We start from the raw sequence: 22957 nt of genomic DNA, 5'->3' as shown, positions 1-22957 counted from the left end.
TGCATGTAAAAACAGAGAAGTGGCGCGATGTCAGAGGAGGAAAGCGCGAACGAACCAGATATCCAATTTTTTTGATTAATTAAAACTAATTGAGGGGCCGGAAAAATTCTTCCCCCATTTTTAAATCGTGTTTTGAGGTATATAAATAGAAGCCAACTATAAGTTATGTGTATGGCTGTAAAGCCCGAATCTTTTTCTATAAATTGCTACTTTAACAGTTAGTTCTAGGTTTCTTTACATGAAAATAAAACGCGAATCGTAGCTAATGTAGAAAACCTATTATCGGACAGCTTTCAAACACGTTTTAAAGACAAATAAGAGAGGGATTGTAAATATTTAATGCTTAAAGCGGTTAGTGATGTTCAGAATGGATCCAGAAGTGTCAGAGAAGTAGCAATTTGCACTTGTCTTTTATATTTAAAAAAAAATTGGTATTCCAATTGAGGAACCATTGTCCGATACAGAGATCCAAATGTCCGATAACGAAGACCCACTGTCCGATTCTGAGATCCCAGTGTCCGATAGCGAAGACCCACTGTCCGATTCTGAGATCCCAGTGTCCGATAGCGAAGACCCACTGTCCGATTCTGAGATCCCAGTGTCCGGGCTACAAAGACCCACTGTCCGATACTGAGATCCCAGTGTCCGGGCTACAAAGACCCACTGTCCGATTCTGAGATCCCAGTGTCCGAGTTGGATGTATAGGCGTCCGATAAATGGAACATGGGTGTCCGAATCAACATCCAAATAGCCGATAATAGGGTACGATACTTGCCGAATAAAATCCATGATTGGGACAACATTACATCGTTCTTTTGGAATTATTTCTATACCATTAGGTGCAGAAACGTTCAAAATATTTATTTCATAAACTTTTCAAAGGTTTTCTGTGATTTCCTTACATTTAACCTTAATTTTTTAAAATGTGTCCGATAATAGGGGGACTAACCCTATATAGATTTAAACTGACTTCTTGATAATCAACGCTGAGCCCAAAATCGCTTTAGGAGACAGAAATAGGCAAGGAAGTTACTCTTATAAACAATGATTATTCCAATCCTTCGCCATCTTGGTGGTCACAGATGGAAAAACCTTTCGGTTTTGAATAACGTAAGCTCATTTCAACCGATTTCTCTAGTAATTAGTACACATGATCCCTTTATTCTGTGAAGAAACTCTCATATGAGCGGTTCTCGTATGAGCGGATCCTATGATAGAGGTTCTCATAACCGCGCTTCCCTAAAAACCTCTTTCCTCAAAATTCCGTTTACCCATAACGATAGGTCCCTGTACAGCGCTTCTCGTAAACCTGAAGGTTGCAGCAACTCCCTTGAGAGCACTACAACCAGGGTTTGAAAAACAATTGTCATTTAGGATGGTTTATGTTGCGTTATTTGAAATTAAATAGTACCAGGTCAGTAAGAATAATTAAATCAGGTTAAATTTTGTTAATTGAAACCCTAATAGTATTAGGTTAGGTTAAGTTTGGTTATTTTAAACCCCAATAGTATTAAGTTACGTTGAACCAGGTTTATCTTGATTTGTAAGGTTAGGTTACTTGATAGGTGAGGAGAGGTTTTTTATAGGTAATTTTAGGTTTCTTTCTACTTTATAAGCAATTTTAGGTTTCGGTGCACTTGATAGGCTATGATTTTTTACTTAAAAAAACCGTAGTATTAAGAATGGTTCAAAATTGTAGGTAAAAACCGCTATTGGCTAAAATCGCAACCGCTCTTTCAAAAAGAGAACTTTTGAACTACACCGCTGTTTTTCAGAACAGCGGTTCCTATTTCGGGTAATGATTTTACGTGTTACACCCTTCCTATCAACGGGCCTAAGTTCGATTTGTCGTCATCGTTTAAAATGGCGATCAGAAAAGAAATAAAAACGTCCCAACTGGCAACACCTTTGTTGCTAGTCTTTAATAAAGTTCTACTAATTGAAACCGTTATTAGACGGGATAACAGTTTGTGCGATTTTTAAATGTTCTGAATGAAAAACATTAGCACGCAGAGTATTACTGAACTATGATAGTAAGGAAACCAACCTTCGGTTTATATACTTCAGAGCTTCAGGATTCATTGGCCATTTTGCGTGAAAAACCATCGGTTTATCGAAGTACTTCTTAGAACCAAGGTAAAGATCCAGAAGAGTGGGTTTGTTATCAATTTCTGAGAAAACGGACGACATCTGAAACAGAGATATATCCGCAAACCAAATTTCCTTTCCTCTAGATAGTTTTTCGAAATTAGGAGATGTGTTTCCTTGCCGCCACAGTTTGCCACAGAGCATTTTCATTGCAGTTTCAGTCTGAAATGATTCGAATATTACTTTGACTGATTCTAAAAATCTTCTTTGAAAAAAGTATAAAATCCTTACCCGTCGACAAACTTTATTATCAATTATAGGTCCAAGATTTAAATAAATCGGGATGTCCTCAGATAATCTCAAGGCATCGGTTACACTGTTGATATTTTCTCTTTTCTGAGATGAGTAGTTGGCTTTCAAGACTCCGTTGAACAAATTGACGATAATGACAATTATCAAGATGAAAGGTCCAACGCTGAAGCGAATGGCTTGTGACGAAGAAATATCGAACCCTACAAGAGCAAAAATTAAGCTCACTCTCAGTATGTTTTCCTTATTATATAAACCGAGAAAAATGACAATTGCTTTAGTAGTAATTTAAATGATACCACCTAATAATTTTAAACCACGTAGTTTTTGAGCATATATTTTAATATAAATATATCATCATTTTAGCGCCTAAACCACCGCCAACCCTGAACGCATTACCTTTACTCCCGGAAAACGCTAAGAAAAAACTAAGTTTGATCATTTTAGCACTGTCAAGGGCAGGGCTTTAAAGATTACGCATATTCAGTGTCTAAAGTTCAGCCGGGCACACCGAATACACTGAGCGTAATGATCTATCGTATTTACCCAGTTTGGTTTTTTGCCTTTAATAATCCGTGAGGTGTTTATGCAAAGGATAAATTAAATTAAAAGTAAAATACGCGTAATTAAAATCGTGATGTTTAGATTTACTGGGAGTATAAACTGGCAGTTGAAACTTTCGCTTTTGAAAAGTAAAACTGACCTAAAATTAATTCTTTTGTAACATGTTTTATCTTTATTTCGAGCGTAATTAGAGTCCCAGATAAATATTGTAGATAAAACTAGGTTAAACGCGTTTCTGGTACTCAAAAAACTCTCAGTGAAAATACATTATAAAACTTAACAACAACATCTGTATCTACTGCTTGGCCATTGAAGCCTCCAAAACCCACTTAGTACCGCATACAGTTGCACAAGGTTAAAACTTTCTGCCGTATTTAAGACGATTAAATGTCAGACTTTATAAGCAGTATCGCACTACATGCGAGAACTTCCCGCGATAAAAGTGGTGTTATTCAGCATATAAGAACTGCACTCCCTGCATTGGGATATGGTTCTGCATGTGAGAACTATCCTCGTTTCTAGAAGGCTAAATTAATTTGCCTCATAATCTTCCCTATATTTCACAAGAATATTCCAAAGATATGTCCCAAGAAAATTAATAACATATTTCCGAAAAAATTCAAAAGATATTTCCCTAAAACATTCCAAAGATATTTCCCAAGAAAATTAATAACATATTTCCGAAAAAATTCTAAAGATATTTCCCTAAAACATTCCAAAGATATTTCCGAAGAAAATTCCAAAGATATCTCCCATGAAAATTCCAAAGATATCTCCCATGAAAATTCCAAAGATATTTCCAAAGCATTTTACAAAGAAAAAGATGCCAATATTCCCCAATTTCCCAAAAAAAAACCCTAAAGGATTTCTAAAGAAATTTCCCAAGGAATTTTCTAAAGAGTTCTAAAGAAGATTTTTGTAAGGGTTGAAAAGAGGATTTCAAATTAAGCATTTTCAAATGCATATTGCGGCCAAATAACCAGAAATCGGAGAATTAAAAGCTTGATATTTTTGAATTCACAGAAATTAATTATATCTTTTGCTATATAAATCAGAGGTTTTCCAAACTAAGCTTCTCATTCCCTTAAATAAAAACTGTATTTGTGGTTCAAAAAAAAGAATGGTATCTTTATAAAAATTTTAATTGATGCTTGCTTGATACAAGTGTCTAATTTTGAATAATGTTTGCTTTAAGTATAACCTTATCTCTGAAAAATTTAATTTGATAAATTAAAACTTTTCTATTTGAAATTATTGGGTAGCTAAAATTACGTAAGCCGTTTGACTGTGATGAGTTGAAAACCTCGATCCTGATTTTTTAAGAGCTTTCGAAAGATGAAGTGATAAACAAATACGAGTCTTCCATTACCTTTTCCCAAAATGGCTCCAAAGTATTGTATGCATTTTTGTGAGGCAAGTGCTATGACTGATTTTCGAGTTCCCATCACCATCATGTGCAGTATGTCAATCACCACCAGTACGCCAATGACGCAAACTAACCCGAACCATATCTGAAAAAGGTATGGAGTAAAAATACACGAGTAAAAACATAAGAATATAACGGTAATATGCAAATATATTTGGTCGTTTCCAGTGCAAGTCTAGCTTTGCTAACGCTACCGCCTAAATTTTTGCACAAATTTTTTGGGGTAAAATTTAAGAAAGGCAGCGCCGCAGCGAGCCCCTGTCTATGTCAAGGCGTAAACGGTTAGGGAAGAGTTAAAAGAGAATATAGAGGCTGCTGCTATGTAGTCGGTATTTTCCCAGAATAAAACTTGCATTATCATTTGGTTTTAAAATTCAAAACCTTGAGAGTATTCATTATTAGGTTTGAGCTATTCTATTTATAAAAATATATCTTTGGTAAGCTAGTCTGATTTCACGGGGCTCAACGCTGGGACTCAGGTGAGGCAAATACCATTAGTGTTATTTATTTTTTTTTCCAATTTTACGAATTTTAATTTGTTTAGAGCATCGAACATGCTGTGACTTATGCTTGAATAAAGCAAATCCAATTAATTTGCCTTAATTATACTAAGAGTAATGAAAGAACTTTTCCTTACTCCATTCGAAATGGATTTTAGATCGTCGAAGGCTCCCATTGGAGCAGCGATGAAGGTCAGATTTTTTGCAGATAGCATTATTCGATATGTGTACATGAATGGAACTGTGCAGATTGGAGTAAATCCCATCTCAACCATCTGAGCATATCCAAAATCGGTTTCCCTCATGCAAGGTTAAGGCTCCATATTAATGGAATCATTCTGAAATTGAAGAATTGAACAAAAGAATTAACGCATGCAGTTTACCCGTAACAGTAGTTCCCTTTACAGAGATTCTCGTAAACGCGGTGTACTTTTACAGAAGTTCCCTAAAGAGCTGTACAACCAGGATGTCTTTTATGATAATGTTTGTGTTCGGTGTCGTGAGAAATTAATGCGCAGTTGAAGTAAACAAAAAGAACTTTTAATCAATGTAAGAATTTGAAAACAAGTATTGTAAAATCAAAAACTATTTTGCTTGTATGAGCCGAGCGAATTTCTTTTAAGGGAGTGGAATTCGCGACTGACGAAAATATGTGATAGAAAAAATTAACAAAAGGGACAGGTACGGGTACAAGAGTCCCCGCGAAAACCCGTTCTCTGCCTGTCATTTTTACAGGTTTTAGGGCTTGGTCGTAGGGTTAAGAATTTTTACTTTTGCGAGAGATCGGTATCGAACATTCCGCCTACCTTGAAATATTCATTTCAATAGAAAGTGTAATTAGTCCAACGGTAGTTTGCAAACCTTGACGACGGGACTTGTTAATTCTTTTTCTGTTGCCGTCTTTACTGTGACCACTCTCACCAAACCATCTGCTCCTGGATGCAGTTGAAGAGTCGTGCCATTCTCCATTTGGTGGGAGGTTGATCCTCATCTTTGAGTAATACTAGATCCCCAACTGCTAAGTTAGCTTTGGCTGCTGCCCATTTTGGTCTTTGCTGAAGACGAGATAGATATTCATTGCGCCACCTTCACCAGAAGTGCTGGAGCAATTGTTGGCTTAGTTGCCACCTGGAGAGGCGATTGATCTTTTCCCCGGTTAGATCAGGTTCAGGAATAGCAGTTATGGGTCCTCCAATTAAAAAATGTCCAGGTGTTAAAGCAGTGAGGTCGTTGGGATCGGTGCTTATGGCTGTTAAAGGACGGGAGTTTAAGCAAGCTTCGATTTGACAAAGGAGAGTTTGCATTTCTTCGTAAGTTAAATTTGCGTTGCCAACTACTCTCTTCAGATATTATTTCACGGATTTTACGCGAGCTTCCCATAAGCCTCCCATATGTGGTGCTGCTGGCGGGTTAAAATGCCATGATATTCCTTCGTCGGCTAGCCACCCTAAGACTTGGTTTCTGGTGTGGCGTTTTTGCGATGACTTTCAAAAACTCACGCATTTCTCGATCAGCTCCTATGAAATTTGTTCCACAGTCGCTGTACATGCTCTGGCATTTTCCTCTTCGAGCGACAAAGCGTTTGAGTGCGGCCAAGAATGCTGCTGTGGTCATATCACTTACAAGTTCTAAGTGCATGGCTCGAGTCGTGAAACAAACGAACACAGCTAGATAAGCCTTGTACATCTTGTGTATGCGGCCCTTTATGACGCGAAGAAGAAATGGTCCAGCGTAGTCCACCTCACATTGCAGGAATGATCTGGCTTTATTTACTTTCGCTGAGGGTAAATCGCCCATCATTTGTTGGACAGTCATAGCTTTTTGACGAGTGTAGCGAATGCATTTCTTCATTTGATATCTTACTGCATCCCTGATGCCAATGATCCAAAACCTCTGTTGAAGGTTTGCTACGATAAGTTGTGATCCACCATGGAAGCTTTTCGTGTGCTCATAGTTTATTAGGAGATCCATTAAACGACTTTTTCGCGGAATAATTGCTGGATATGTCTGGCTCAAGGGTAAATTCGCGTTTCGCAAACGACCACCAACTCTTAGGACGCCATGTCGACCCACGAACGGTTGGAGTGGCAACAGTTTGCTTTTTGGTGAAATGGGAATTCCCTTTCAGCTGATTAATCTCCTTGGGGTAGTGTTCGGACTGTACTACCTTGACCCAGTGATAAAGTGCATCATCCAATTCTTTGGCTGACAATGGCCCCTTTGTCCAAGCATCTTTTCTTGGTTGTTTGAAATTGTATATCATCCTGAAGATTATGGCTGTGACTCGGATTAGTGTTCTTAGAGAAGAATAGGGAAAGAGTAATGTGCCTTCGGATTGGTATCTAGCCATGTAGACCTTGACAATTCTTTCCTCAACGAGACAGTATTCGGATTCTTCCATCTGCTGTTCAGGTTCCCTTGAAGTATCATGCGAAAGCCATTCTGGCCCATGCCACCATAGAGAAAAATTGCCCTCGGGCTGACATTCCCCTCGATGCGCAATCAGCTGGATTTGCGTTGCCAGCCACGTGTCACCATTGTGCGTTTGGAAGGGTTTCTTGAACTTCGGCGACACGATTGGCGACAAAAGTTTTCCATCTGTGTGGAGGTGCTCTTAGCCATGAGAGAACGTTGTTTGAATCTGACCAGCAAACAATTGTAACAATGTCTGTTGTACTTGGAAGTGCCTCTTGGATCAATTTTACCAATCTCGCGAGTAAAAGGGCGGCGCAGAGTTCGAGCCTCTGTACGTTTACAGTTTTTGTCGGAGCGACTTTGGTTTTTGATGCGATAAGTTCCACTCTTATCTCGCCAGACGAACTCAGAGTTTGCATGTATACAGCTGCGGCGAATCCTTTCTCCGAAGCATCACAAAATCCCTGTAGACTGCGGCTCTTCAGCTCTCTTTGAGATACATAGCGAGGTATCCGTATCGTTTCAATAGATGGCAAATCGTTGCGGAAAGTTTGCCAACGATAGACGAACGACTCTGGTAACGGGTCATCTCAGTCTTGTTGCTGTTTCCAAAGATCTTGGATAAATATCTTTGCTCGTTAGATGACTGGAGAAAGTAATCCCAAAGGATCAAAGATTTTTGCAGTATCGGATAGGACCGTTCTTTTGGTGATGGTACTGCGATATGATGGTGACGTGACTACATATGAGAAGTCATCTGTCCCCGGTGTCCAAGGCAAACCTAGTGTGGTAACTGAAGCCTTGTTGTCAAACAATATTGGTATTGGAATTTCTTGTTTGTCAGGAGAAATGGATTCGAGTAGAGCTGGTTCATTTGATACCCATTTTCGAATATCAAATCCCGCGCTGGCTGCAGCGTTCAACAATTCCTTTTGTATTTGCAACGCTTCTTCGATGTTGTTGGCGCCCGAGAGCAAATCATCCTTCGAAAAGTCTTTTGCTAGTTTTTCTGACGCTCTAGGAAAGCTTTCTTTGACCAGAAGAGCTAGCTGTTGAAGAACATTAGTGGCAAGATACGAAGCTGATCCTGTACCGTAAGTAACCGTTAAGAGTTTATAGTCTTGCAAAGGTTCAGTTGGACTTGGCCGCCAGACTATTCTTTGGAAGTTTGTGTTCTTCGGGATGGACCCATATTTGGCGGTACATTTTAGCAATATCAGCTTTCATTGCAATAGCGTGAACGCGGAAGCGAATAAGGATGTTTACTAGGTCGTCTTGTAGTTTGGGACCGACTAATAAAATATCATTGAGAGATATGCCATTTGATGATTTGGCTGACGCATCGAATACGACCCGTGTTTTAGTTGAGCTACTTTTCTCATTTTGAACTGCGAAATGAGGTGAATAGTAGTTGTGTGCTGCTGATTCGACATCCATGAGTTGCATGTGACCCAGCTGGACGTATTCATTCATAAAGTTCTTGTAGGCTTCGTAAGCCCTTGGATTGCTTTGTAATCGACGTTCTACGTGATGAAAGCGACGCATGGCTATCTTCCAAGACTCCCCTAGGGTGTTGGGTTCGGCCTTGAAAGGAAGTCGAACCATGTATCTTCCAGTTTCATCCCGATAATGAGTTTCAGAGAAATGTATCTCGCATTGTTTTTCTTCGGGGAGCAGTACCTTTCGTGTGGGCAGCTCTTCTAATTCCCAGAATGTTCTGACTTGTTCGTCAATTGTGCAGTGATGAATTTGTATTTCTGGTCTAGGATTGTCAGTTTTGAATGGGCCAGAAATAGTCCATCCGAATATACTATTGACAGCGCTTGGCATGTTGCTTGGACCCTTGCACTGTCCATCGATAATTATGTCTAAGTACACGTCTGCACCCAGTAAGATATCCACCTCCTGGGGAGTGTAGAATTGGGGATCGGCTAACTGAAGTCCCTTGAAATGAATAAAGGAGCTAGGATCCACTTCCATGCTTGGAATGTTCTTCGTTAGCTTCTTTAGTACTAACGCCTCTACTTTTAGTAAAGCCTTTTTTTCCCGAGTAGAAGAAAGTTCTAATTCAACTATTCCGCGAGATGACCCTCGGACTGAAGCTCCAATGCCCCCAATTGAAACGTCAATGTTTGTTATCGTTATTTGCAATCGTTTGGCTCATTTTTCAGTGATGAAGCTTGCCTCTGAGGCTGAATCCAGCAAAGCTCTAGCTGGATGAAATACTTCTTTGAAGTCCTTGACCAGAACCATTGCGGTTGACAGAAGAACTTGAGAGTTACTCTTTTCTCCCCTTGAGATATGGGAAATAACTTCGGGTTCGATGTGTGCATCAGTTTTCGCTTCCGTTTTTGTTTCTGCGTGAAGCAACGTATTATGTCTGCTGGTACATAAATTGCAGTGACCTGATTTGCAATCTGGACTTGAGTGGTCACGCCGCAAGCAATTGAAACACAAGGATTTCTTTTTTACTAGGTCCCAACGTTCGTTGACTGACACTTTGGCAAAAGTTGAGCATTTGTAAATGCTATGCTCTGCTTTACATATGGGACAGTTTGCTCTAGTGGTCCCTACATGGGTTAGTGCTGATCTTTTAGCGTGAGACTGTGGTTTTGCTTTGACACTGCTTTCTTGAGCCGCCGCCATCGCTCGAGAACGTTGTTCGAGGAAGGTTCGGAGGTCGTCAAAGGTTGGTGCGGTTGTACGGCTTAGTGAAAGCTCAGACTGACGTCTTGATTCTGGATCTAGTCTTTCCTTTACAATAAAGACGAGAATTGAGTCCCAATGTTGAACTGGTTCGTTCAGCACCTTTAGAGAGCGGATACATTCTGAAGTTGTATCGAGTAGCTTTCGGAGTTCCGAAGATGATTCTTGATTGACTCGAAGCTGTGTAAATAAGCGCTTTAGTTGAGCATCGATTAATTCACGCGTATTATTGTATCGATTCAAAAGAATATCCCACGCTTCTGGGTAATTTGCATCCGTAGTGGGGATGGATTTTATTAACAGAGCGGCTTCGTCTGTTAGTGCGGAATGATAACCAGTCTACATAGTTACCTCCAAATGTCGGTAAATCTAGTTTTTGCAGTCTAATATCGGCACTTGGCGCGCTTGTTTGAGCGGTAGTACTGGAGGCCGCTGCTGAGGCTGTTTGCGTTTGACTTAACTCAGAAGCAAAAAATATGTTTACCGTTTCGAGTCGTTGGATTAAAGCGTTATATTCTGCTTCTTTAGGTTGAAAATCAGCTGGAAGGCACGTAGTGATTATATTTTGTTGTAAATGACGCAAATCCAATATTAACTGTTCACTTTTGTTCACGTATAATTTTAGTCCTGCTTCACCCCATGGTTGAGAAGCATGTCCACTAACAATTGTTTCCAATCGCGTAATTTGGCCTTTGATTGCCCTTCTTTTGTGCCGCAATGCATCCATAATTCTAGAGTTAAAGTTGACGTTGATTGTTCATTTAACACGCACAGTTTTCACGATTTTCCGAAAATTTGCCGGTTCACCTCGAATATGTTGATTGATTTTTGGATAATTCTGTTAATTGCGAACAGATCCGGCTCGACGGACCAAAATATGTTCGGTGTCGTGAGAAATTAATACGCAGTTGAAGTAAACAAAACGAACTTTTAATCAATGTAAGAATTTGAAAACAAGTATTGTAAAATCAAAAACTAATTTGCTTGTATGAGCCGAGCGAACTTCTATTAAGGGAGTGGAATTCGCGACTGACGAAAATATGTGATAGAAAAAATTAACAAAAGGGACAGGTACGGGTACAAGAGTTCCCGCGAAAACCCGTTCTCTGCCTGTCATTGTTACAGGTTTTAGGGCTTGGTCGTAGAGGGTTAAGAATTTTCACTTTTGCGAGAGATCGGTATCGAACAGTTTGGTTCGGTTATAAGGTAAGGTTAGGCTACGTTATTTTAGCTTCGATAATGTAGGTCAGGTAAGCCTTAGGATAGATATGGATATTCTAAGTTCAGTAGGTTTAAAATGGAAAAAATTAGGTGAGATAAGGGCATGATGATCTATTTGCAGTACTTATTAGGTAAGCCTACTACAGGGCTAAGATTTGTTCAAACCTGTAATTTAACAGAGCTATTTCCCAAAACTACATCAACTTTTTCTAAAATGGCACGTTTTAAACCATGCCGCTATTTTTTAGAACCGCGCTCGACATTTCGGGTTCTGCTTTTCTGGAAAATCTCACGCTAGTTATACCCGGTAAAACTCTCCCAGAAGTTCCTTGCCTCAACTCAAATCCCCCCCCAGCCTCGGCGGATGGTGAAAAGTAGTCGTCGTTCGAGATATCTATAACCTTAAATATTCTATTAAAGGCTTATCCTTTTTTGAAGTTTTCACGTAACCATGTAACAATTGATAACCAAGGCGCCAAAAAAGACGGATCTCTGGGTACAGAAACGAGACGTTTAGGAGTTGTCATGGTACAGAAAAAAATGCTTGGTTTCAAGTTTGGGCCAAAAACATTTCTCAAAAGCATACTTCTCCAGTCAGAGAAAACGGAAAAATAAGTATATACAGCAAAAGTAGACTATAGCTAATCTATTAATGCTCTAGCAATTCTGTACCTCGTTTAAGAATCTTTTACAAAGAGGTTTTGATTCATACCATAGGGTATTAGTCTAGCCAAACGGCTTCTTGTTGTTACACCATAACTTGAAGCCTACTTCTTTTTCTACTCAATAACACATTTTCAAAAAAGACATCTGTTCAAGCGTAACAAGGTCGTCAATAGTCCAGATATTCATAAGCACGCGGACAAAATAAAGTAAACGATTTCTTGTGAAATCTCTCTTCTAGGGAGTGAAACTGTAGAATTCGTACAAAAAGTGGTCAAACTCATCGAAACGGAGATATTTTTATTACAAACATTTTTCTATATTTTTGCGCTCATTTTGAATATCTTACTTACATTTCGAAGCCATTCATCCGAGTCCATAGTAGGGGTGAACCTTTAATATTGAACACAATTAGGAATGCGCTTTCCTAGAGATACCCTGAGCGTATGAAGGAGTGGCCCCGAGCCATATGCTCGCGAACGAGGGAAAAGTACTTTTGACCGCATTGAGATGGGGTTGCAAACACTTAAACCAATGCAAAAATCTGGCGACTATGTGGCGGCTCTAATACGCACAGTGCAATTATTTACACAATTCTTAAATATGAAGGTTCTTAACATAATACTAGACCATTTGTAAGAGCGGTATTTTCAGAATACAAGTTTTTGCCAGGTAAAGAAAGACAGGTTCATTTGGCCAAAAGGGGGTTAGTAAAAGACCCTGAGGGTTCGTGTCACCACAAAGCCACCAACAAGAACTATTCAAGGTCTTTTGAGTGGAAGGTTCCATGGGTTAACTCTTAAAACCTTCCCCACTACAGTGAAAATAGGCTGAAGCAATAATATTTAACTGACATTTGGAAAATAACAATGAAATCAAAATATGATTAAAAAGTAATCGGTTTCCTCTGGTGCTCAAGAAAAACTGTTAAGATTACGCCTTCCTTTGGGTCCATAGCTAAGACATGTATTCCTCCTTCATTCGCTCTGCGGGCCTACTTTACCTGAGACGTTTCGTGTGTTCAAAAATGAAATACCAAACTCGAAGTGCGGAATCGTAAGGATAATCCCAGGGTTTCTAGAAAAAGTTTTTAATCTTAAAATACAGCTTTTACTGAAGTGCATTAACTCTACAACTGAAACCAGGCTCCATTAAAACAAAATACTTAATTTTGATGTCGGCAATTTTATTGAAAAAAAAAACTGCAGCGAATATCCAAATAAAGCCATAGAGTTCTGGTTCATTTTTTGCAGGTAAATTTCAAAATGGTTTAAATAATTTAAAATAGAAACGGTTTTCTCAAGTGCGCAAGGTTTTTAATATTTTTATTAAAATAGCTCGACTAGTTTCGGCTTGATTATTGGACTTTCATTAGGAGTATTTATTGGGTGCTTTTTTGATTAGATATATCTTTCTGTGTTGTTCGTTAACTGTTTTGATAAACAGAATTAAATCAGGATTCTTAATATGTGGATAAAATTTCCGGTAGGTTAGTTTATAAACAAGTTGAAAAACAACAAAATTACATCAGCCGAAGCACTTGAAACCTACCTCGAATGAGGTAATTGGCTTATCTACCTTATGGACTTGACACTGACTTTAATACCTGTTTCCTGTTTCTAACACTTACTGGGAATCTTACAATAAATATATGCATAAATGCGTAGCTATTATTCTTTATTAACTATTATTGTCAGACTTAGAGGCGGTTTTAACTGAACCGAAAACAATAAAATCGTCATTTCTGCTCTTTTAAAAGTTTTTATTATGTAATTTAGAAGCTAGAAACGAAACACCCGATTAAACCAAACATTTTGGGCTGTTTAAAACTTTCAGTTTCGGATACGCTTAACTTACCTTTTCTTCCGGCCATTGTACAGTAATATTATACACTGTTTCATTCATGTTTCACCAAGTGAAATGTGCTAATTAGTGCTGGATTAATCACTTTGGATTTTTTTCCACATCAAAAACGAGGTCGCGTGAAAAACACGGAGAGCTAGTTAACATTACACTCTCGAGCCACGCCTGCGTGAGAATATCTTTAAATATAAAGTGCAAACTTCGACCTATTTACGCGTAATTCATCTCTAAACACAAATCGAACAAAGGATTTTATAGAACAGTTCTACATGGAGTCATCATTTTCTAGTTTTGGCAATCACGGTGCTAGATACTGTTATAATCAACTGTCTAAAATCCCAATACCAAACTGGAACTCGAATTGTTGAGGTTAAATTACACGTAAAGAGGGGAAGAAACAGCAATCAGAATATATGATGTCGTACATCACGCTATTTAAATTATGAAATTTTGAGAGAGCTCTTCTCTCACGACTATTTTCTAGTTTCGTGCTATTAAGTCTAGTTTTCTTATTTCTCTATAAGTCTGCGCAGAAGCCAGCTTCTAAAATCACTATTCACGGGAAAAATTATTTTATTCATGACTAAACTAGCAACTCGTATCCGAACTCATTTCTGAGTTTAATTATTCTAGCTAACGACCGTTTCAAAAACCTATTATATTTCCAAACTAGATTTTAAATTGCCTCTATTCCTTCTCATCAACAAGTATCACGTTTTCTAAAATATATAATAAAGGTTGAAATAAAGCCTTATCCGCTTTTCGTAATACCAATCCCACCACGCAAAACCCAAGAAACACAATACTTTAACGAAAATTTTTCAACTATAGATAGACGTTCCAATAATCTTGCTTCGATACAGCTGTCCATCAAATTTAAACACAAATTGAGGGTGTGTGAACTCTTTGAAGATGAAAATATTATTTCTTTCCCAGTACCATCAAGGTCTGGAAGAGAATCTTTTCTTAGTGGTTTTTCGCCTATTCAAAGCCACGAAAGCTACTACAAACCCATGACTTCGCCTGTGTATTTTCAATCACAGAGCTAATGCCTTAATGCATTTCGATCAACACTTGTTTCTCTTGTACCATCCACAGGGGAAAGACGACAGACTACCAAGACCCTAAGCTAGTCTGGTTATTACAGACTGTTTTACCGTATTTTTAATTTAATAATTACCACTTCTGGTCGATGTTGAAATAAACGGGATAGTCTCATTTTGGCAGTATTTGGTCTAATGGGACTCGGCCCAATGGGCCAGCAGCCATTGAAAGCCAGGACGTTTATCGAAATCCTAGATATTCACAGAGTAAAATTTTTTAACGATGGTAATGGAGTAGAAGATAATGTAACAGATTTTGCGACAACTTTTAACTTCTTTTTATATGATGATAATTAATAATCAGGGGCTATATGATATAACATATTAAATTTGGTACGGTTGTCTAGGGAATTGTATTTTGAATAAGTATGTCAGCATTGGTAAATGAAATAAACGGGAACATGATTAAACCTTGGAAATATATTTATTAATCAATGCTAAATTAATCATGACCTCATAAGAGGTTTAACACTTCAAATATTAATGGCAAGAATTGGTTTACTTAATTCTAAACTTAACTTAAGGCTGGTTAACCCTTATTGATACTTGCAAAGTTTCGTGGCTCACGGTTTATATTGAAGTTCGCGTTTAGCTCATTTTGAGTTCCGTTAATTACGTGGACTGATGAACTTCTATTGTTTTACGATGGCACTATAAATCGGTGATGGTCCGGCAACACGTTTCATGGTAACGTGGTAGGTTCCGATAGACATCGGGCGGTACACGCTTTTGGCGGGAGAACTGATGAACTTCTACGGCATAGTTTGGCGGCAGGATAGATATCAAGGTCCAGGACTTCTACGCCATATCATGGCAGCAGGATACTTGGCACGAATTAAGACTTTCACTTTTCGCGGGTAATTTAACCGGGCATAAGTTAGCAACTTAGTCGTTCATCCAGGAGTTAACTTCTCTGGGGCTTCCTTTTTAGCGGGCTGCGATCGGACTGGGCTAGCCACTAGGTCAGAAATATAGAATACTGAAGACTCAAGTCTATTGTTCGTCCTGGCCTTTTATAGATTCAGACCGACTTGAAATTCGGTCTTGTACCACATAAAGCTTTCTCATTGGCTTATTACAAAAAGCTCGTTGATAATTGGCTTAGCGAAAAAGCTCACTGATAATTGGTTCTCTCAAAGGGTTCGTATCTTCGTAACGTAGAGAGGCTCGTGACCGTGAACTACCTTTCATGCATGTGCAAGTTTATTTTCGTACGCGAACAATGACCATGCAGGCGTGAGTTTTACGTACGCGAAATAGCGAGAAAGCCACGGGGGCTCGTGAACTGTGGGGTTCACCAGAGGGAAATAACCAGCCAAGGGACAATAAGTTTTTTTTTTGAATTGAAATAAATTGGTAAGAATGTGGGTAGCAAGAGGTTAGTGTGAACAGAAGTATTTAATTGAAAGTTATAAGTATAATTTTCGTCATAATTTGTTTCTTATGGAATATAAGGATGAACATTGTACGAGGTGGCGTTTCTAGAAGTCAATGTGTACGTGGGATAGACGATAACAAAATTTGGCGTGTTACGAGCCGAAGAAATCATAATGCTAATGTGTGATATATAACATAATGAAATCGAAACTTTCCGAATTTGGGTTAATTGATAACGCGGTGCGGAAATTGCGACCACATTTGCTGCGAATGTGAAACTGAGTTTACAGACACACAGAAACGTCCAATGCAAGCGTCACATGGAGAGGAAAAAAAGTTTAAATTCTTAAAATTAAAAATTAAAATGAAAACGAATACAAATTGGAAAGCCGGGTAGGTGTCCCCCCATATCACCCAATCTCATTCGCACGGCTCACCCGCTGTTGGGCAGTTTTGACCCATTCTTTCACAGCAACTCTGTTTTTTTTGGATGCATTTGAGAAATCCTGTGTTTGAGCACTATTATTACAATTATACTGTAAACTCCAAAAAGGCAAATTTATTTACTTTTCTTTTGCATTGTGGCTTTTTTTAGAAACCGCAAAATTTCTTTCAAAACCAAGGTGTTACAATTGCCATTAGAATGTTAAAACACCGTGGTATTACTTTAAAGCGAAACATTTTATTTTTTGGAAATTAAAGAGAATTTTAAAACTGCTTTCATGGTCACACAGCGTGTTATGAGAAAAGCGACCGCTTCCACCCCTGTACGGATATGTATGTTGAAAGTCTTTAAATAAGAAATTGGATAGCGATTGGTATTAGGAGAATCCGCTTTTAAGAAATATAGGGTTTAATAATTTAATAAAAAGCTCAGTGGGGCTTTTATGATCATGATTTTTTAATTAAATGAGTTTAATAATTTTCTTTGCTTGGGCGAAAGTTTAAATACACATGATACCTAGAGCGACTATTTTACTGAAAGTCTTCGCCATAAATCTGGGACTGGCTACGCGAGTATTGATTGAAAATATTTTTAATTGACCATCTGATGGTGCCATCTGTTGAGCAATATTTGCAACTTGCCAGGGTGTAGAACTTAGTAATTAGTTCAATAACGATTAAAAGAACCATTGACAACTTAACGATTGCATTCACCAACTATTTTAGTTGTCAAATATAGTTTCGCAAAATAGAGACTTTCAAATAATAATAATAATATGATTTTTGACTTTCTAGAAGTATTAATATGACTTTAACTTTCTATTATACATATTCTTTTTTAATAATTATTTTAAATGTTCCCTTTTTGATAATTATTATAATAAAGATTAAGAAATATATGCGTTTCCAGTACTTAAAAAAACTTAGTCCAAACATTTTTATGCATGATCCGTTAAATCTTCGCGCTCTAAAAATACAGACATTGTAACAGTTTTTATTTTACTGCCCCTTTAATTTAAAATACTAGCACTTTAAAAATAGCCATTGTAGCACTATCGCTTTAACTCCCCCAATACTGGTTTTTGGATGGGACTACTGATTCTGGTCGAAAGGGCATAGCCCTCCAATATTTACGTCATCGGGTTTTTACCATCGCGCACGAGGCAAACTCGCCTCTCGCGAACGGGATGGGATCGTGCCCGAACTTTTGGGACCCCGCGCAAAAACCAGGCCGTGTCCTGGTTGGACATATGGAACCCCGTAGATCTGACCTAAAAGGTATAAAAGGAGACCCGGCCAAGAGGCTCGCTCTCTTGCTCTCTCTCTTAGACCAAGAGCCAGTGGCCTGGATCTTACCTCATAAAGTACAAAAGGTCTGATCATTGGAATAAGTTCCGTTTTGATGCTCATTAATAGATTCGGCCGTCTTACGCGTCACAGCTGGGGCATTTGAGGGGGGCGGGGTCATGTTTGACCCTAAAGAGGTATGATTTCTTACCTCATGAGGTACATGAATAAAGAAGGTGGCAAATGATAGAACTGGAAATGGCGATTCCAAATATATGAAATCTGACGTCATCAAAGGGGGCCATCAATAAATCAGACGGGGTTAAAATGATCGAATGAGGTATGAATTCTTACCTCATGAGGTACATGTATGAATCCGGTGTTGTTTGATAGATCTGGTCGTGCTAAATAACAGAATATAAAATCTGACTGGAAAATACGCGGCTTAGGTTTAATCTGACGGGCTGATTCTTGCGTCAGACTATGACAACTTCGTGCCTCATAAAGCTAGATTCCAACTCGACCGAAAAAAACCGGCGCAAATCACGCAGCGTACGGTAGAAATTTTACCTTACGCCGTCGTCCGGCTGCAGGCTGTTCACACTACGACTGAATTTTGAGTTTGGCGGTACATATTTTTGGGTCACGTGACAGATTAGAGTGGTTTATTTATTTCGCACTCTGAATTGGTATCTCTGTCCCATTGTCGCTTAGATCGTACAAGAAAGTATATTTTCTAACCTCCTCAATAAAGACTTCCTTATTAACATCTTACCTCTATATACTTCCATTAGATACATTTTTCTTTCTTCGTGGGATGTTTCCGACCAAAAGAAAAATACATGGCGGCTATCAATCTATCTAGCGTTTGCGTGCACTCTTGAAATTTATGACGTAGTCAGTGGGATAATTCCATTGTCTGAGACACCGACGTAACGCCGAACACGACCGAAAAATAGAACACAACTTGCGCCCGGCCGAGCGGAAATTCCGTCGGGCTCGGCGTAAAGATGTTTCGGTCGAACCCCTTTCTGCTGGGTCTCCGTCGTAATTTCCGTCGAGTGCGAGTCTAGCTTAAATGTAGCAGGTGATATATTTTAAAACCGGCCCCACTGATGTCAAGTACGTTAAACTTAACTTGTTTGAGCGAGTTGCCTCTGTTTCTATCGAGGTAATGTGGTGAAATAATTTTGACCGTGATAAATGAGATGAACTTAAATTGGCATCATTTATAATAGAGCTATTTCAATTCGGGGGTAAGGAGAGTTTTTGAGGCGGGGTTTCGGCAGTCCCCGCCCAGGTGCCTTATTGTGCGCGAAATTTAGCATAGAGTTTTACAGTGGCCCACACGGAGGGAGGGTGACTATGACGATGAAACCGTATATATTGATTATCAGACTGACTCGGATGATGAACCAGATGACCTTTAAAATGTAACATTTTTTACCTTTATTTGCATTGAATAATAATTTAACGTTAGAAGGTTTCATTGAATGAGTTTGAAATAAAATGTGCCTGCATACAGCTATATCAGTTGAAGGGGGAAACGTCACAGTTGGGCCTGCCAATAAACGGAGCCGGTTTTCACCCTCCCTTCGTGCGGGCCACTGTAGAACTCTTAGCTAAATTTCGCGCACAATAAGGCACCTAGGCGGGGACTGACGAAACCCTGCCTCAAAAACTCTCCTTACCCCCGAATTGAAATAGCTCTATTATAAATGATGCCAATTTAAGTTCATCTCATTTATCACGGTCAAAATTATTTCACCACATTACCTCGATAGAAACAGAGGCAACTCGCTCAAACAAGTTAAGTTTAATGTACTTGACATCAGTGGGGCTGGTTTTAAAATATATCACCTGCTACATTTAAGCTAGACTCGCACTCGACGGAAATCACGACGGAGACCCGGCAGAAAGGGGTCCGACCGAAAAATCTTTACGCCGAGCCCGACGGAATTTCCGCTCGGCCGGGCGCAATTTGCGTTATATTTTTCGGTCGTGTTCGGCGTTACGCCGGTGTCTCAGCCAATGAAATTATCCCACTGACTACGTCATAAATGCCACGAAGAAAGAAAAATGTATCTTATGGAAGTATATTGATGTAAGATGTTAATAAGGAAGTCTTTATGGAGGAGGTTAGAAAATATACTTTCTTGTACGATCTAAGCGACAGAGATACCAATTCATAATGCGAAATAAATGTTATGGAAACCACTCCAATCTGTCACGTGACCCAAAAATATCTACCGCCAAACTCAAAATTCAGTCGTAGTGTGAACAGTCTACAGCCGGACGACGACGTAAGGTAAAATTTCTAACGTAGGCTGCGTGATTTGCGCCGATTTTTTCGGTCGAGTGGGAATCTAGCTTTATGAGGCACGAAGTTGTCATAGTCTGACGCAAGAATCAGCCCGTCAGATTAAACCTAAGCCGCGTATTTTCCAGTCAGATTTTATATTCTGTTATTTAGCACGACCAGATCTATCAAACAACACCGGATTCATACATGTACCTCATGAGGTAAAAATTCATACCTCATTCGACCATTTTAACCCCCGTCTGATTTATTGATGGCCCCTTTTGATGACGTCAGATTTCATATATTTGGAATCGCCATTTCCAGTTCTATCATTTGCCACCTTCTTTATTCATGAAATCATACCTCATTAGGGTCAAACATGATCCCGCCCCCCTCAAATGCCCCAGCTGTGACGCGTAAGACGGCCAAATCTATTAATGAGCTTCAAAACTGAACTCATTCCAATGGTCAGACCTTTTGTACTTTATGAGGTAAGGTCCAGGCCACTGGCTCTTGGTCTATCTCGCCTTTACGCTCTTATGCTGGGATGCTCTTGGACTCTCGACGATGTTCCGTACCTGAATTGAACCAAAGGAATGCCGCCCGATGAGCCCGTTTCCACGATGCCGGACTATTAACCCTTTTCCCGTCCAACGGAATCAACCTCTCGGCTCGTGGCCCAACGATCTAAAGAGTTCGCGAACGAATGTGCGGAGAACAAAGAAAATCAGTATCGTAAACAATTATTACTTATGAGCTCACGCGGACCAGAAACCAGCCCCATTATTATGCTACAACATATTTGAACTATTTTGAACTATTTATTTATCACCAATGCGATATTTTAAACTAATTAGTAAATAATACCCCTAGACAAATGACCACCCCAATTTAGATACTAATTAAATCAACATTTTCTTTTATCTCTCATATCTTGTAACTAAAATGTCGCATTTTGGGGGTCCGTCCGGGATCAGAACTACTAAAATTCCCCAATTAATTAACGGATGGTAACCATTAAGTTATTTAATGAATTAGGAACAAAGAAATTGAATTTTAAAGACTAGCACTAATATTTTAATGTTTACGTGGTTAACGTAATTTTTGTTTAAGTCTGCGTGGTTTGCGTAGTGTTGTTTAGTTTACGTGGGTAGCGTAATTGTGTAGGTTATTTTTAGTGAAATTAGTGTAGCTTTAGTTCAGTTTATTTTGTTGTAGATTTAAGTAGGATAGCTTTATTAAAAGTTTTGGTTAGAATTTTTTGTTAAAAACGTTAGGAGTGTATTTTTATGGTGTGTCACTGGTCCCTATTATTATTACCTAGTAAATTCCCCCGTACACGTTCGGTTCAATTAAGTGCATGCTTTAAATTAAGCTTATAACATGGGTTATGTCATCGTCTCAGGACGGTCATGAGCTTTGCCAGCCTAACTTAGGGAAAATTTTACTCTTGCGAAGAGTGCTACTAAATTCTTAAAATTGAACAAAATCACGCCCGAGAAATTAGAAAGCAAAAATGTAATCCCCCACCAGCCAACATGCCTAACGAAAACGCCCCCGATCCTAACGTAGCGGCTATTGCAGCATTACAAGAACAAATAAGGCAGCTGTCCGCGCAAGTAGTCGCTCAAAACCGAGGGTTAGAAGGGCGCCAAAACCCTGAAAATATAGCTAACAATGGGCGCCACGAGGACCAACCTCAGCCTCTCCCTAGCTCGTGGACTCCCCCTATTTCACCCCCCACGTTTTCGGGTAGTTTTAGCGAAAACACGAAAGAGTTCCTTGTAAAAGCGCGCCAAATTTTCATCTCCCGGGGATGCCCCGAAGACTTGTTTATCAAGCATTGGATACCAACAATGTGCAGAGGTGCAGCATTAGAATGGTTCGAGGACCAAGGCCGTTTCGAGGATTTTCAGGAATTTTCCGACGCACTCATGAATGAATTTAATGCTTACGCGAATGATGATGTTCTATTAGAACGCTTAGATTACCGTTTTCAAAAGCTCGGTGAATCCGCTACTAATTATGTTGAGGCCATGCAAACTATTATTAGAAAATTAACAGAACCTCTCCCAGTACAGGCACTAATTAGAATAATTCGTAAAAATCTATGCGATGAACTTAGAGTCGCGTTAGCCACGGCAAAATTTACGTCAATTAGAGCCTTATTAGCCGATGCCGTCTTCATTGAACAAGCCAAAGCAGCCCTCAAGGACAAACCTGCGGTCGAAAAATCTACTCCCACTAGCACTGCTTACAATGGTCAGCGAGCAAGTGGCGTAGTTTGTTTTAAGTGTGGTGGTCCCCACTACCAAGATTAAAGCTCTCGTTATAATAGGCCCCGCAAACCTTCCACAATTCTAGATCAAATATTTTAGGCCTAATTATTCCCAACAAAATTTCTCTCACTATCGGGAGCCCGATTCGCGTCGATATAACAGCGGCGCCGGAGTTACCCTGCCACCGTTGCGGTGTTGCCGGTCATATCAGTACTAACAGAAGTCCATTAAATTAGCCTAGGCTAATTTAATGGACTTCTGGTACTAATTGTCGAAACACCAATTTCGGCCACGAGAGGCACTATAATAGCTCAATACAACGTCAGCCCCACTCGGAAAACGGTCAGGCGGGGGAGAACAAACATGCAAACCTTCCCCAGCACGCCGATAAACCCCTTGACCTGTAACGC

General features: G+C 39.3%; 1 protein-coding gene across 1 annotated transcript; it reads right to left on the bottom strand.

The window, feature by feature from the left end:
* Positions 1 to 6297: 6297 nt before the first annotated feature.
* LOC149583946 (uncharacterized) lies at positions 6298 to 9282 on the bottom strand. The gene is made up of 5 exons (XM_089863960.1): positions 8457 to 9282; positions 8084 to 8389; positions 7565 to 7876; positions 6937 to 7500; positions 6298 to 6884 (listed from the first exon to the last, which is right to left on the bottom strand). Exons 1-5 carry the CDS (start codon positions 9280 to 9282, stop codon positions 6298 to 6300), a joined length of 2595 nt encoding a protein of 864 aa, XP_089720086.1.
* Between the last annotated feature and the right edge of the window lie 13675 nt (positions 9283 to 22957).

The sequence above is a fragment of the Phalangium opilio genome, unplaced genomic scaffold, assembly GCF_054372755.1.
Source record: "Phalangium opilio isolate 3A_F unplaced genomic scaffold, DU_Popi_V2 ptg001304l_1, whole genome shotgun sequence".
Classification (NCBI taxonomy): domain Eukaryota; kingdom Metazoa; phylum Arthropoda; class Arachnida; order Opiliones; family Phalangiidae; genus Phalangium; species Phalangium opilio.
Note: the sequence above shows the minus strand (reverse complement) of the source record. Positions and strands in the feature narration are given on the sequence as shown.

Bases quoted from the DNA above. Each gene is read 5' to 3' on its own strand.
- LOC149583946 (XM_089863960.1), bottom strand. From the start codon at position 9,282: ATGGAAGTGGATCCTAGCTCCTTTATTCATTTCAAGGGACTTCAGTTA. The intron at 7,877-8,083 runs GTTTGCCTTGGA...ACCCGTTACCAG, and splicing joins GGCTTCAGTTACCACACTAG to AGTCGTTCGTCTATCGTTGG. The intron at 6,885-6,936 runs GTTGGTGGTCGT...AGACATATCCAG, and splicing joins GTCGACATGGCGTCCTAAGA to CAATTATTCCGCGAAAAAGT.